The 11,156-nt window shown below is 48.1% G+C and overlaps 1 protein-coding gene across 6 annotated transcripts in view; it reads left to right on the top strand.

Annotated features, from left to right (window-relative positions):
• The window catches only part of Marf1 (meiosis regulator and mRNA stability factor 1), a 38,559-nt gene extending 27,758 nt beyond the window's left edge, over positions 1–10,801 (top strand). For all 6 annotated transcript variants that reach the window (XM_047533373.1, XM_047533375.1, XM_047533378.1 and 3 more), the window contains exons 22-27: positions 1,098–1,328; positions 2,743–2,955; positions 5,186–5,246; positions 5,332–5,457; positions 6,398–6,568; positions 8,214–10,801. In XM_047533373.1, coding sequence (XP_047389329.1) covers positions 1,098–1,328; positions 2,743–2,955; positions 5,186–5,246; positions 5,332–5,457; positions 6,398–6,568; positions 8,214–8,455 — 1,044 coding nt within the window. In that variant the 3' untranslated portion in view covers positions 8,456–10,801. The remainder of the gene's footprint in view (positions 1–1,097; positions 1,329–2,742; positions 2,956–5,185; positions 5,247–5,331; positions 5,458–6,397; positions 6,569–8,213) is intronic.
• The last annotated feature ends 355 nt before the right edge of the window (positions 10,802–11,156 follow it).

The raw sequence follows: 11,156 nt of genomic DNA on the forward strand, positions 1-11,156 counted from the left end.
CAGTGGAGCAGTCTTCTGTCTCCTCAGATGCCCAGAACCAGCCTGAGGTGACAGGTGTTAGGCGGCTCCTCACTGCCACACATCTCTCTCTGCCTCTCAGACTCTGAAGCCCCAAAGTGGACAGTCCTGTGATTACTTGGCCCTGATTGTGGGCATTGAGACCATTGACACTTACAGGGAAGCCAGATGGATGGGGACCAGCCGTAGTAAGAGTCAGTGTTGGTGGGACTTAACAGTGCCTAAGCAGCGTGACCGAGCACGCAGAGCCGCTGCTCTCCTTACCTAAAGGCCTGGTTGACAGGCTCGCGCCCCCCACCCAAGGCCTGCTGATCTCAGCCTCCAAATGCCTGTTTCGGCACACTGTTTTGGTCTCCAAGTGATAATGGGTATGTTTTTCACAAAGTTTTCCTCCAGTGCACTTTAGCGCTTCGACCTTTCATCTTCTTGAAAATGTGAAACGAGTGAGGAGTAGGCACATAGACGAAGGTGAAAATGCCAGCTTTTCAGTTAGACTGACTAGAAAAGCACGAGCTTCCTGTGCTCAGCGGGGCCCTGCCACTCCAGTCCAGCTTCCCCACCCCGCTCCTCCTGTGAGCACCGCCACCCTCCACTCACAAGCTGGAGCCGAGGCTGTCCGTTGGCCAGTCTTGCCACACTGGTGGCGGGGGTAGGAAGGAGGAAAAGAGGATGGGTGCATAGCAGCAGCTTCTCTGTTATCACTCTGGAAGGTTTTGGTTAGGACCAGTGGAGAGGGAGCGAACAATTTCTGTGGTCTCATCCAAAGAGTTGGTCTGATTTCCTAGGGAAGCTCAGAGCAAATCCACTCACTTTCAGTTTGAGAGAAAAAATTAGAGTTTGTTCTTCTATTGGTTTCATTAACCAAAATGAAATTAGGGGCTGGGACTGTAGCTCAGTGGTAGAACACTTGCCTTGCACATGTGAGGCACTGGGTTTGATCCTCAGCACCACATAAAAAAATAAAGATATTGTGTCTATCTACAACTAAAAAAGTAATTTTAAAAAATGAAATTAGCTGAATTGGGTAATTCACTAGGTTGTCTCTCCTGAGTTCAAGTTTATTTCTTGGTTTTCCCCAGGTTGCTGATATGGAATCTGGCAAACAGATTCAGCTCATCAACCGAAAGTCTCTGCGGTCCCTCACTGCCCAGTTGCTGGTGTTGTTGATGTCTTGGGAAGGAACCTCTTCTCTTTCTGTCGATGAGCTCAAGAGACATTATGAAACTACCCACAGTACTCCTCTCAACCCCTGTGAATATGGATTCATGACCTTGACCGAACTTCTGAAGAGTCTGCCTTACTTAGTTGAGGTATGTGTGTTAGTGGTTTTGAGAGCTGATGAACTGGGTCGCCTGTTGGTCTAGATTAACTCAGCACTTAGAGCTGGAAGGGGACCCCAGAGATCTTCAAGACTAATGATCATTTTATACACGAACACCCTGAGGCCTGGGGTCGTGAACCCTGCTGGAGTGAGTGGTAAAGCCAGTACAAAGGTCTGGTCTCCAGCTGAATTTTGCTGGTGCTGTCTTTCTGTGTTTGGTGGCATGTGTGGGAGTGTCAGGGACTTAGCAGTGGAGATGAGGGTCAGAAAGAAGGTGGGCTGGCCAGCCATCCAGGCAGCCTTCCAGTAATGGCATTTTGGGATTGGAAGAATATTAAGAGACTACGTTATACAGTCCTTGGGCAACAAACATAAAATAGGCGAGATCCTAGAAAAAAATAAACTAACTCAAGAGGAAGTTAAAAATCATACTAATTACTATAAAAGAGACTAAAACTTTTACCACTGAACAAGGTGCTGAGGCCAAATGGGTTAGTAGTTGCATCTTGACCAGTCCTGAAATAACAGGTAACTCCAACTTTTAAAAACCATTATAGGCCACACACACACACACACACACACACACACACACAAAAGTTCATCACTTTCTTGGTGCCAAAGTAACTTTAATATAGGAAGCCTAATATAATCTCTGAAATGACTCTAAATAAGTTACTAGAAATCTAGCAATATAAGGAAAGTATGATAAATCATTGCTATTCTATAACTGTGTGATCGATAATTCAAAAATAGCATGGCCAACATGCTAAACTCTGTTAATTGTATATTCTACCAACACTGGTTCTGTATATACTAACAATGTATCAGACTTTCATGACTAGCTGAGATTGGGCAACATCCCTTCTCTTGGAGAGTCCAGTGCATATCAAAGATTCTGAAAAGGTTTATGATTAAAAAAATCTGCAACTTAATAGGGAAAATGGTTTTGTGCCTGTGTGTGTGTGTGTTTCTTATTGTCTCTGTTATGTTTTTAAAGAAGACTAGCGTCTTCCTGCATCCACCATTTCTCTCTCGTAAAGCCAGTGTGGAAGAGCAGGCACTAAGGCTTCAGTCACGCTGCCTGTGCAGTGCTCTCCCCTGGGGTTTGCCTCCCCTCTTCATTGTCTCTGGTTTGAGACCCCGGTTTCCTGGTTTCCCTCCCTACTCACTCTATTTCTTCTGGACCTGAGCAGAACGGTTAGTTCAAGGCTCTGGCCTTCTCTCAGAGGAGCTCCTGGAATGACTCTCCCCATGGCCACTTCCTGCTCCTTTGCAGGTTATTGCCCATTTTTCAAATTGATTTTTTTTTTTAATTTGTTTTTATTCTCAGCTGGAGGCCTCACTTCCAGGGGACAGAGCAGGTCACTCATGAAGTTTCTAATCATGCCTTTTCTTTTGACCAGGTTTTTGTTAATGATAAGACAGAAGAGTGTGTGAAGCTCACAAGTCTGTATTTGTTTGCAAAGAATGTACGGTCTTTACTTCATACTTATCACTACCAGCAGATTTTCCTTCATGAATTTTCCATGGCCTATACCAAGTATGTTGGAGAAACACTGCAGCCCAAGGCATATGGCTACAATAGTGTGGAGGAGCTCTTGGGAGCAATCCCACAGGTAAGTGTTTTCCCAGCTTCTTAGAAGGCCTCATCATGAAAAGCCACAAGTTTATCTTGTGGACAGGAAAATAAAATGCTGCCCAAATAATAAAATGGCAGGCATTTTGAACTGATGCTTTCAAAATGTACCGTTAGTGTGAGATTAGTGATTCAGTGTTTTCTGTTGATTCTTCAAACCTTAAAGCTCCTGTGTGCCAGGTGAGTAGCCCCAGATCCTCCCCTCAGAAAGGCACCGGTAATGGTGGTCGAACGCCCAGCAGGTGGGGAGTTGGTGTGAGCACTACAGCAACAGCCTTGAGCAGAGGGCCTGCTCCCCAGGTACCCAAGGAGGGATGTTGCAGCGCCTGCTTGCTGGGCGTGGGGGTCGCAGGGCAGCAGCACCAAGGACGTGAGCAAGTTACTCTATGAAGAGGAGGGGAGAGGGCGGTAGAGACGGGGTGGCAGCAGCTGATGGAGCAGCAAGAAGCAGCCCAAGGTGTCAGAACAGTAACACCAGGTCGGAGGGGCTGGGGTACAGCATTTATTCGCCTAGCATGGGCAAGGCCCTGGGTTTAGTCCCCAGCTCTGCAAAAAAATAAGAATTTCATCAAAACCTATGCTGGGGTCTGCCTGTGAAGTAAAGCTCAGTTTGGAGGGCTTTGCAGCTCTAGGTAAGGAGATGCATTGCGTGGGGAGCAGCAGGCACCAGGTTGTGTTCAGAAAACGACTCACTGGCTGCTATCCATGGTGGGGTTGAGTGAACAGGAGCACAGGAGGAAGCTGGCCATCACACAGGGCCCAGTAGCTGCTAGACAAAGGTGAGTCAGGGTGGAAATGCAGGTTGAGCATCCCTAATCCGAAAACCCCAGATCCAAAATAGTCCAAAATCCCAAACAAAATTGAGTGCCAACATGAGGCTATTAGTGGAAAATCCCACACCTGACCTCACCTGACAGGTGGCACACTAAAAATATTGTATAAAATAACTTCAGGAGTGGCACATGCCTGTGATCCCAGCAAATCAGGAGGCTGAGGCAAGAGGATATCAAGTTCAAGGCCAGCTGGGGCAATTAGACTCTCTCAAAATAAAATTAAAAGGGCTGGGACTGTAGCTTAGTAGTAGAGGGATTGCCTAGCATGCTCAGGGCCCTGGGTTCAATCCCCAATGATGCAGGGGGAAAAAAAAAAAATCCTTCAAGCTATGAGTATAAAGCATATATGAAACAAATAAATTTGTTTTATTTAAAAATTTTTTATTGGCGCACTATAATTTTACATAACAGTGGAATTCCTTATGCCATATTCATATGTGCACATAATTTATCAATATCATTCTTCAGTACCACCCTTTCCTTTTTCTCTCCTCCTCCCGCTCCCTGATCTGCTTACTCTACTGATCTCCCTTCTGCTGTTATTATTTCAGTTAGTACATTGTAATGATAGGTGAACGGGATTCACTGTGGTGTATTCATACATGGACACAGCATTATTTGGTAGATTGTGTTCCCCAGTGCTTCCCAGGCCTGCCCTCCCTCCCTCTCCATCCCCTTTCTCTGCTGGTCTGCATAAGCGAATTGTGTGCTTAGCTTTGAGTCCCATCCCCAAGCTGCCTCATTATGTACACACAGATATTCCCAAACCCAAACTTCTGGTCTCAAACATTTCAGATAAGGGAAACTCAACCTGTGAGGAAATAGAGGAAGTAGAGAGGACACAGATGAAGACTACTGACTGCTGGGGACTTGAGACCAGGGGCTTGGTGGAAATCACATGTGGGGCCCTGGAACCAAGGGTCCCCACCCCCATCCTGAGCTGGCTGAGGAGATGAACAGCACCATTAGGTGGGGGACTTTGCTTTAGGGTTAGGATCAGAAACTTAGCTTAAAGGTTCTGGGAAATCTTTTTTATTCTTTTTGGTTGTGTTTAGTTTCTAGAAAAACGGAGAGACCGTTCTTAATGTCTGTGCCCAAACTGGTATTTGAAAGACATTCTTTTCAGTAGTCATAAAAAATATTTTGAAAGCTGTCTTGATTGTCTGACTGCTCCACTTTTCCTCAAGGGGCATGTCTGTGTCAGCTTTCTTCTAGTGCTTTAGAAGCTAAAGAAAGTATAGGAAAATGGTTGTTGGCATTAATTTGGTTTCTGAATTCTAGAATTAAAAGCAGGCACAAGAGGGCCCACCCTTCCTGAATGCTAGGGCACGCTCCCTCCTTTTCCACTGCTTAACCAGGAGTATGTCTTGTGTGCAGGTGGTCTGGATAAAAGGACATGGTCATAAGAGAATTGTAGTGTTAAAAAATGACATGAAAAGTAAGTAAGCACCCGTCCCCTGCCCCTGCACAATCACGGTTCTCTCACTGACCTTTCTCTCTGACGGGTGCTCCTTGTCCTCTAGGCCGGCTCAGCTCGCTCGCGCTCTCCCCCGCCAATCATGAACACCATGCTGCAGAGAGTGAGCAAATCCTGGAGGTGCCTGAATCGTGCACAGCCTCGGGACCCCAGCTTGGAGCAAGTAGCCCTGGTACGAGAGGAAAAGTGAATAAAACAAAACTTGTGAGACTGAGGAGCAGGAGCCTGGGCGGGCGAGAGTGGAGGGGAGGACCATAGCAGGCCAGTCCATTAAATGGTCCTTGGTTTCTCAGAGCAGTTTTTGTGTTAATAATAGGGAAGAGACGGTTCTGCATTGGAGAGCTTGGTGTGGTGAACTGGTTCAAGTCCTGAAGTAGTGTTTGGCACCCCCATGACGATTATCTCTGTTCAGGTGTTGAAGTTACTCTGGTGTTTGCTAGAATGGTCAGGCGAGACTGTTGCAGTAGAGCAAAAGAGCTCGACCCGGATACAGCAAGGACAGCGGAGGCTTAGAGCCAAGGAGCAAAGTGGGGGTCAGTGGACAGAAAACACCACAAGGAGACATCGAGGCTGGGGGCTCTTGCTGAACGGCCTGGCAGAATTCCTTCACTGAAGGATTTGAGCTTGCTGTGACAGTGACAGAGCGTCACTGCACTCTGCTCTTAGAGGGAAGCTGGGTTGCACAGCATTTCACAGTGCCAGACCCCTGGCTGCAAGTCATCCAGTTACTCTGCCCCCACCACCTTAGCAAGGAGTCACCTCCCTTCTCCAGTGACGAGCTGAAGTTGTAGGAGGAGTTAGCTGGGAAGTGACAGGCTCAGGGCCCAGGTCTTCTGATTCTGAGCTTCTGCTGATGTCCTTCCTCAGAAGCTACTTCAAACTCTTTTTCCCAGTGGGGCCTGTTGAGGGGCTGGCATTCCTAGGAGCACAACTCTTGAGGAGACGACTGACTTGAGGCATTTCATTGGCCAGTGGTCTTACTGGTGATGGCTTTCTTTTTTTAAAGTTGAATACTTGAGTACTTCCTACTTGCTTCATTTTTAAGGGTGAGCAACCCTCAGGCACCAACTGCACTTGTCCTGTGGTAGACATGGCCTGCTTTCTCTGTGCAGGGCCTGGTCAAACGGAGCAGGAGCTTCTCCGCCTGGCCAGCAGCTCCCCTGTCGACCTCCTGTGTGCACCTGTCCCTTCGTGCCTGCCGTCCCCTCAGCTGAGACCAGATCCTGTCATCCTGCAGTCTGCCGATCTCATTCAGTTTGAGGAACGCCCTCAAGAGCCTTCTGGTAGGTGGCACTGCGTTCGGGCTGGGTCTGGAGAGCAGAACCGTGGCGCCAGTGCAGGAAGCGTTTGATGAAGGTGGGGAGAGACGGCACGTTTCAGGTTGAAAGTGCCCAATTAGGTGGAGCTCTCTTTTTTGTGGTTTCTCCAGAATAGGATTCACACCCAAAGCTGCTTAGGGAGCATCAAGCAGGGGGACAAAGGTGGACTGGAGGGATGATGTCTCTGGCTGTGGAAGAGCCTGTGGAGGAGGATGGCAGGTCCCTCGGGTCACTGCAGGCTTTTCAGAGGTTCAGCTGCTCTCAGGCACACACGCATGTCACCAGCTGCACACTGCCTGTGGCTGGGGTCCGGGGGCTGCTGGGGCTTTCTGAGGTGCAAAGGAGAAAGCCATCTGCTTGCTTCAGCCCTGGAGTCCGCCCAGTGACCTCAGAGGAAGCTGACCTGGTTGGGCTGACTTGGTGCCAGCCTCACACCAAGTGCATTGGGGTCCTCGCCCTGTGCCAGCCTGTGCTGCGGGCTGACGGTCAGTGCCAGCTCATACCAGCTGCTCAGAGGGCCACTGCTCTCACTTCACAGCTTAAGTGACTGACGCTTAGCTTGTGCCCCGACTAGAAGTGCAGCTGGACACAGGTTACTAGGCCAGGAAATGGGAGAGCCGGGACTTGGCTCCTCTGCGAGGGCCCAGCTGCTCTGGAGAAACCCTTCCCTTTCTCCTCCTCTTCTCTGAATCCGGCTCCTTCCCATTCTGCTGATGCTGTTTTCCAGGGGTCCCCAGGGATGGCTGCTGATGCTGGGCTGGCTTACTGTCCTTAGTCTTCCTCAGCAGCATGTGGCACCAGTGACAGGGAAGGAACTGAAGCTTTTTGTCTGAAAACAGGGAATGGGGAACATCTAACTGCATTCTGATAGGAGGTGTGAGCTCATCGTTTGCCTGTGAGGAGAGAGAAGAGCCTTTTGGAGACGTGGGCAGTCCTGTCCACTGGCCTCCCCAGTGGGTGCCTGGCAGGAGCTGGGGTTCTTCTGTCCCTCCCACCTTGTCAGCCTTTGGGAGCAGGAGCCTGTGCCACACGCAGTGGGGTCAAGACTATGCTGGCAGGTCTTTCTCAGGCCACAGGGTGTGGATGTGCTGCTGGCGGGTTGCCTGAGGCTCAGCTGCAGAAACAGCAGTCTGTGAACACGCAGGGGAACCAACTGCATTGCACTCCCTTGGTTTTTAGGGTGATCGTCACTCGGTGTAACTCTCCCTTACCCCCAGGCTAGATCCGTTAGTGTGCAGGGTGCTCAGGAATAGAGTGCTCCTAGTGCTCCCTGGCACTGAGGCCCCTCCAGGCTCTGGGGTTCCCCAGTGGCTGATGGGTCCTTAACCACCTGACAGACAGAACGAATGGGCAGAGCACCTCACAGGAAATCGTGGCCCAGAGGTGCAGCCGGAAACAAGGTCTCTAGCACTGGGTGGTCCCAGGGAGGGGAGATACAGTTACACGCGGTTGAGTTTTGTGTCACGTAGCTAATATGTAACTTGTGGCATAGGCGTGATATTTGGTGGGTTATTTTTTAATTATCTTTTGAGAAAATACAAACAAGAAACTGAAAACCAATACTTCTTGTATGTCCTAGAACTAAGTCTGATTACTTTTCTGTTTATAGAAATTATGAATTTAAGCCAAGAAGAAAGCATTGAAATTCCAGTTGCGGTACGGGAGGAAACACTGCCCTGTGATTCCAGCTCGTCCTTCGTCCCAGCAGCTGCCCCAGAGCCTCCCCACCCCTCAGAAGCCCCTGAGCCGCCGCTCAGCAAGGACCCTGTGGAAAGCCCCGCCAAAAAGCAACCCAAAAATAGAGTGAAATTGGCAGCCAACTTCTCCTTCGCACCTGTAACCAAGCTTTAATTCCCACTGTGAACATAGAATTAGGATGGGAAAAAACTGTCTGATTCTGCACACAAAAATGGGCTCAAAAAACAGCCTTTTCTGTTTTAATGAAACCCCCCTGGAAGCCACTTACTGCTTCTTTAGATGTATTCCATGATATTTTTGTTCTTTTAAATTGAAGACAGCTTTCAGCTGAAGTTTTTCTTTCGTTCTTTCTTTCTTCCTTTTTTTTTTTTTTCCAATTATTTGAAAGAACTTCTGGCATTTGTTAAAGAATCCTTAATGTATTTTACCAAATTTTTCTCAAGTATTATGCAGCACAGTGGTGTTCCAGAAGAAACGAGCAGTGAGAACCCAGCTAGCAGGAAGTGGTTCTGCTTCCATCGAGCCGCAGCAGGGTGTGACCCCCCGCGTAGCACACAGGGCCGCCCTGCTTGCTCCCTGAGGTCCCCGACGGTGTTAGCCAGGTGTGTGATGTGTCTGTGAAGCAAGGCCTGCTCATGAGCCTGCGTTCACACACTGAAGGAGGGTAGGCAAGGCGTTGATCTGTGTTTTCGGGTGGACTCTGAAGGTTCCTGGCTTCCATGTGACTTGTAAGTGTGCCTAGCTTTTTATTTAACTATGTCTGTGGTTGACAAATACAGCTTCATCACAAAATTTTTAAAATGTTTCCAATGTAGGTTCCCTTTAGGAGCTTTCTAGAAAGTTGAGGGTGTTTTAAGCTTCCCTTCTATTTTAAGTTCCAGTTTGACATGGATCAGGTGAAGGATAAGGAGATGGTCTTGGCATCATGAGTGTGAAGTCAGCGTTTGAATTACAGCACACATTATTGTGTGTCAAGAGGCAGCGTTGGAAAGAGTCTGATTTTCTAAAATATGCATCAGATGCATAAATTATAAATCAGAGCTGAGTGGTGAGGTACTTTAACAGGAGCAGGATCAATACTATTTCCACTAGGAAGAGACAGGAATTCGATCTGTACATGTGAAGGCCAAGGTTGATCAACTTAACCTTGTTTTTGTAATTTTAAAGCTGGTTTTGGTAGCTGGGAAGCTTTACGTGTGGAGATGTGTCTGTGTTAGCTCAGCCTCTTTTAATAGTGTCTGTTTTTACTCTGTCACTTCTCGCCGTTGGAAGCATGTTTGGGTTTTTTTGTGGTGTCTGATGTTGGCATTTGAGAAAAGCCAGCCTTCGGGGGCACTGCCTGTGGAATGGCCTTCCTCTCCAGTGCCTGAGGTCTCCGCTCATGGGTGACCTCTCACCCCTGCTGGAGGAACCTGACATTTACAATGGATTGTATTTGTTGGGCAAAAAGGGCGGATTCATTCATAGAGCAGAAAGAACCTGTTGGCGCAAGGTCTTCCACTAGGTAGTTGGTTTCTTTTGGGGAAATGTTTATATTTTGTAATTTCTAGAAAGCCAGAAAAATGGGCTCTGATTTCATAGCCAGCATTTTGATAAAATGCCACAAAATAAGGGCTATTGAGAGACTTTTACAAGTTGGATTTTTGTTCCCCAAATCTTTTAAATGAAGCCACTGGTGCCTGGTTCTCGGCACGTGGCCCCAGTCGAGGTGGAACACGCCGGGAGACCTTCCGAGTGTCCTGGCAGCCTGCACAGTCTCCCGGAGGCGTTTCCTCTGCAGGCATAGTGTCACAGGAAGTGAGGTGCAAAGGTGCAGTTTTTTTTAAAGACGCTTTTAAACAGTGTACTAAAGTGGGTGTTCAGAACATCAGCCCCTTATTCCGAGACTTCACAGGCTGAGTTTGCACGCTTGGGCTTTAGTTTTGCTAGCATGTAAAGAATTGTGGACTTTAAAAACATAAGAGGTATCGTTACAAGTCACTTGGAAATGTCTCAAAGAGCAGGTTCTTTGGGCAGCAGAGAAGGAAGTTCCGTGCTGTCAAGTGAGTGTGTCTTTGTGCCATCGCTGGGATTGCGGTTAGTCTGGGACGTGTGTGACTAACAACCGCTGTTTAAAGATGCGCGCTGCCGGGCGCGTCCTGTCCTGACGTGCTCCACAGCGGCCAGTTCAACCGCTGTCTATTTTTTTATCCAGAAGCTTAATTAAATGAATGACAAAATGATGTGTGCACATTGAGACGATGAAGTTCTTTATTTCTGGGTGGAAAGATGTACCAGCTTAGATTTATCTGTTTAAAAAATTAAAAAAAAAAAAAAAAGACAAAAGTTATCACCAAAACCCCCTTTCCCATCTTGCACTGTTTGTTTTGGATTGGACTTGGGGGAAGAAATGTTTTTCTTAACTGTCTACTTTGTTTGAACACTTTTTTTGTGGTTCAAGTGCTATTTTGTGTGTTGGGACCAAACAGTTGTCAATAAACTTTACAAGCAAGCATCCAGTCTGAGCTTCCAAGTGAGTGGTTTTGTCTGTCTGTCAGAGGGGAGGGTCGATAATCCAGTCTAATTCCGACTTCTTTCATTTCTTCTCCCCCAACTTTTCACCCGGCCGAAGGCGTCAGTGCGAGGTGAGAGCAAGCTGGAGGGCCGTGGGGAGGCACGCTGGCTGCCGGCCCTGTCTCCCAGCCTCAGTTCCAGTTTTATATCAGGCGTGGGGAAATCCGGCAGCCACACAAACCTTCCACCTAGAACACGGGCGACTCCTGGGCTCTCGCTTCCAGAGGAAGTCCACCTGTGTCTGCCTGGGCTTGTCACTGCTGACCTGTGAACCAGCCAGTCGGAAAGAGACTTCCTCAGA

This window comes from Sciurus carolinensis, chromosome 18 (assembly GCF_902686445.1).
Source record: "Sciurus carolinensis chromosome 18, mSciCar1.2, whole genome shotgun sequence".
Lineage (NCBI taxonomy): Eukaryota > Metazoa > Chordata > Mammalia > Rodentia > Sciuridae > Sciurus > Sciurus carolinensis.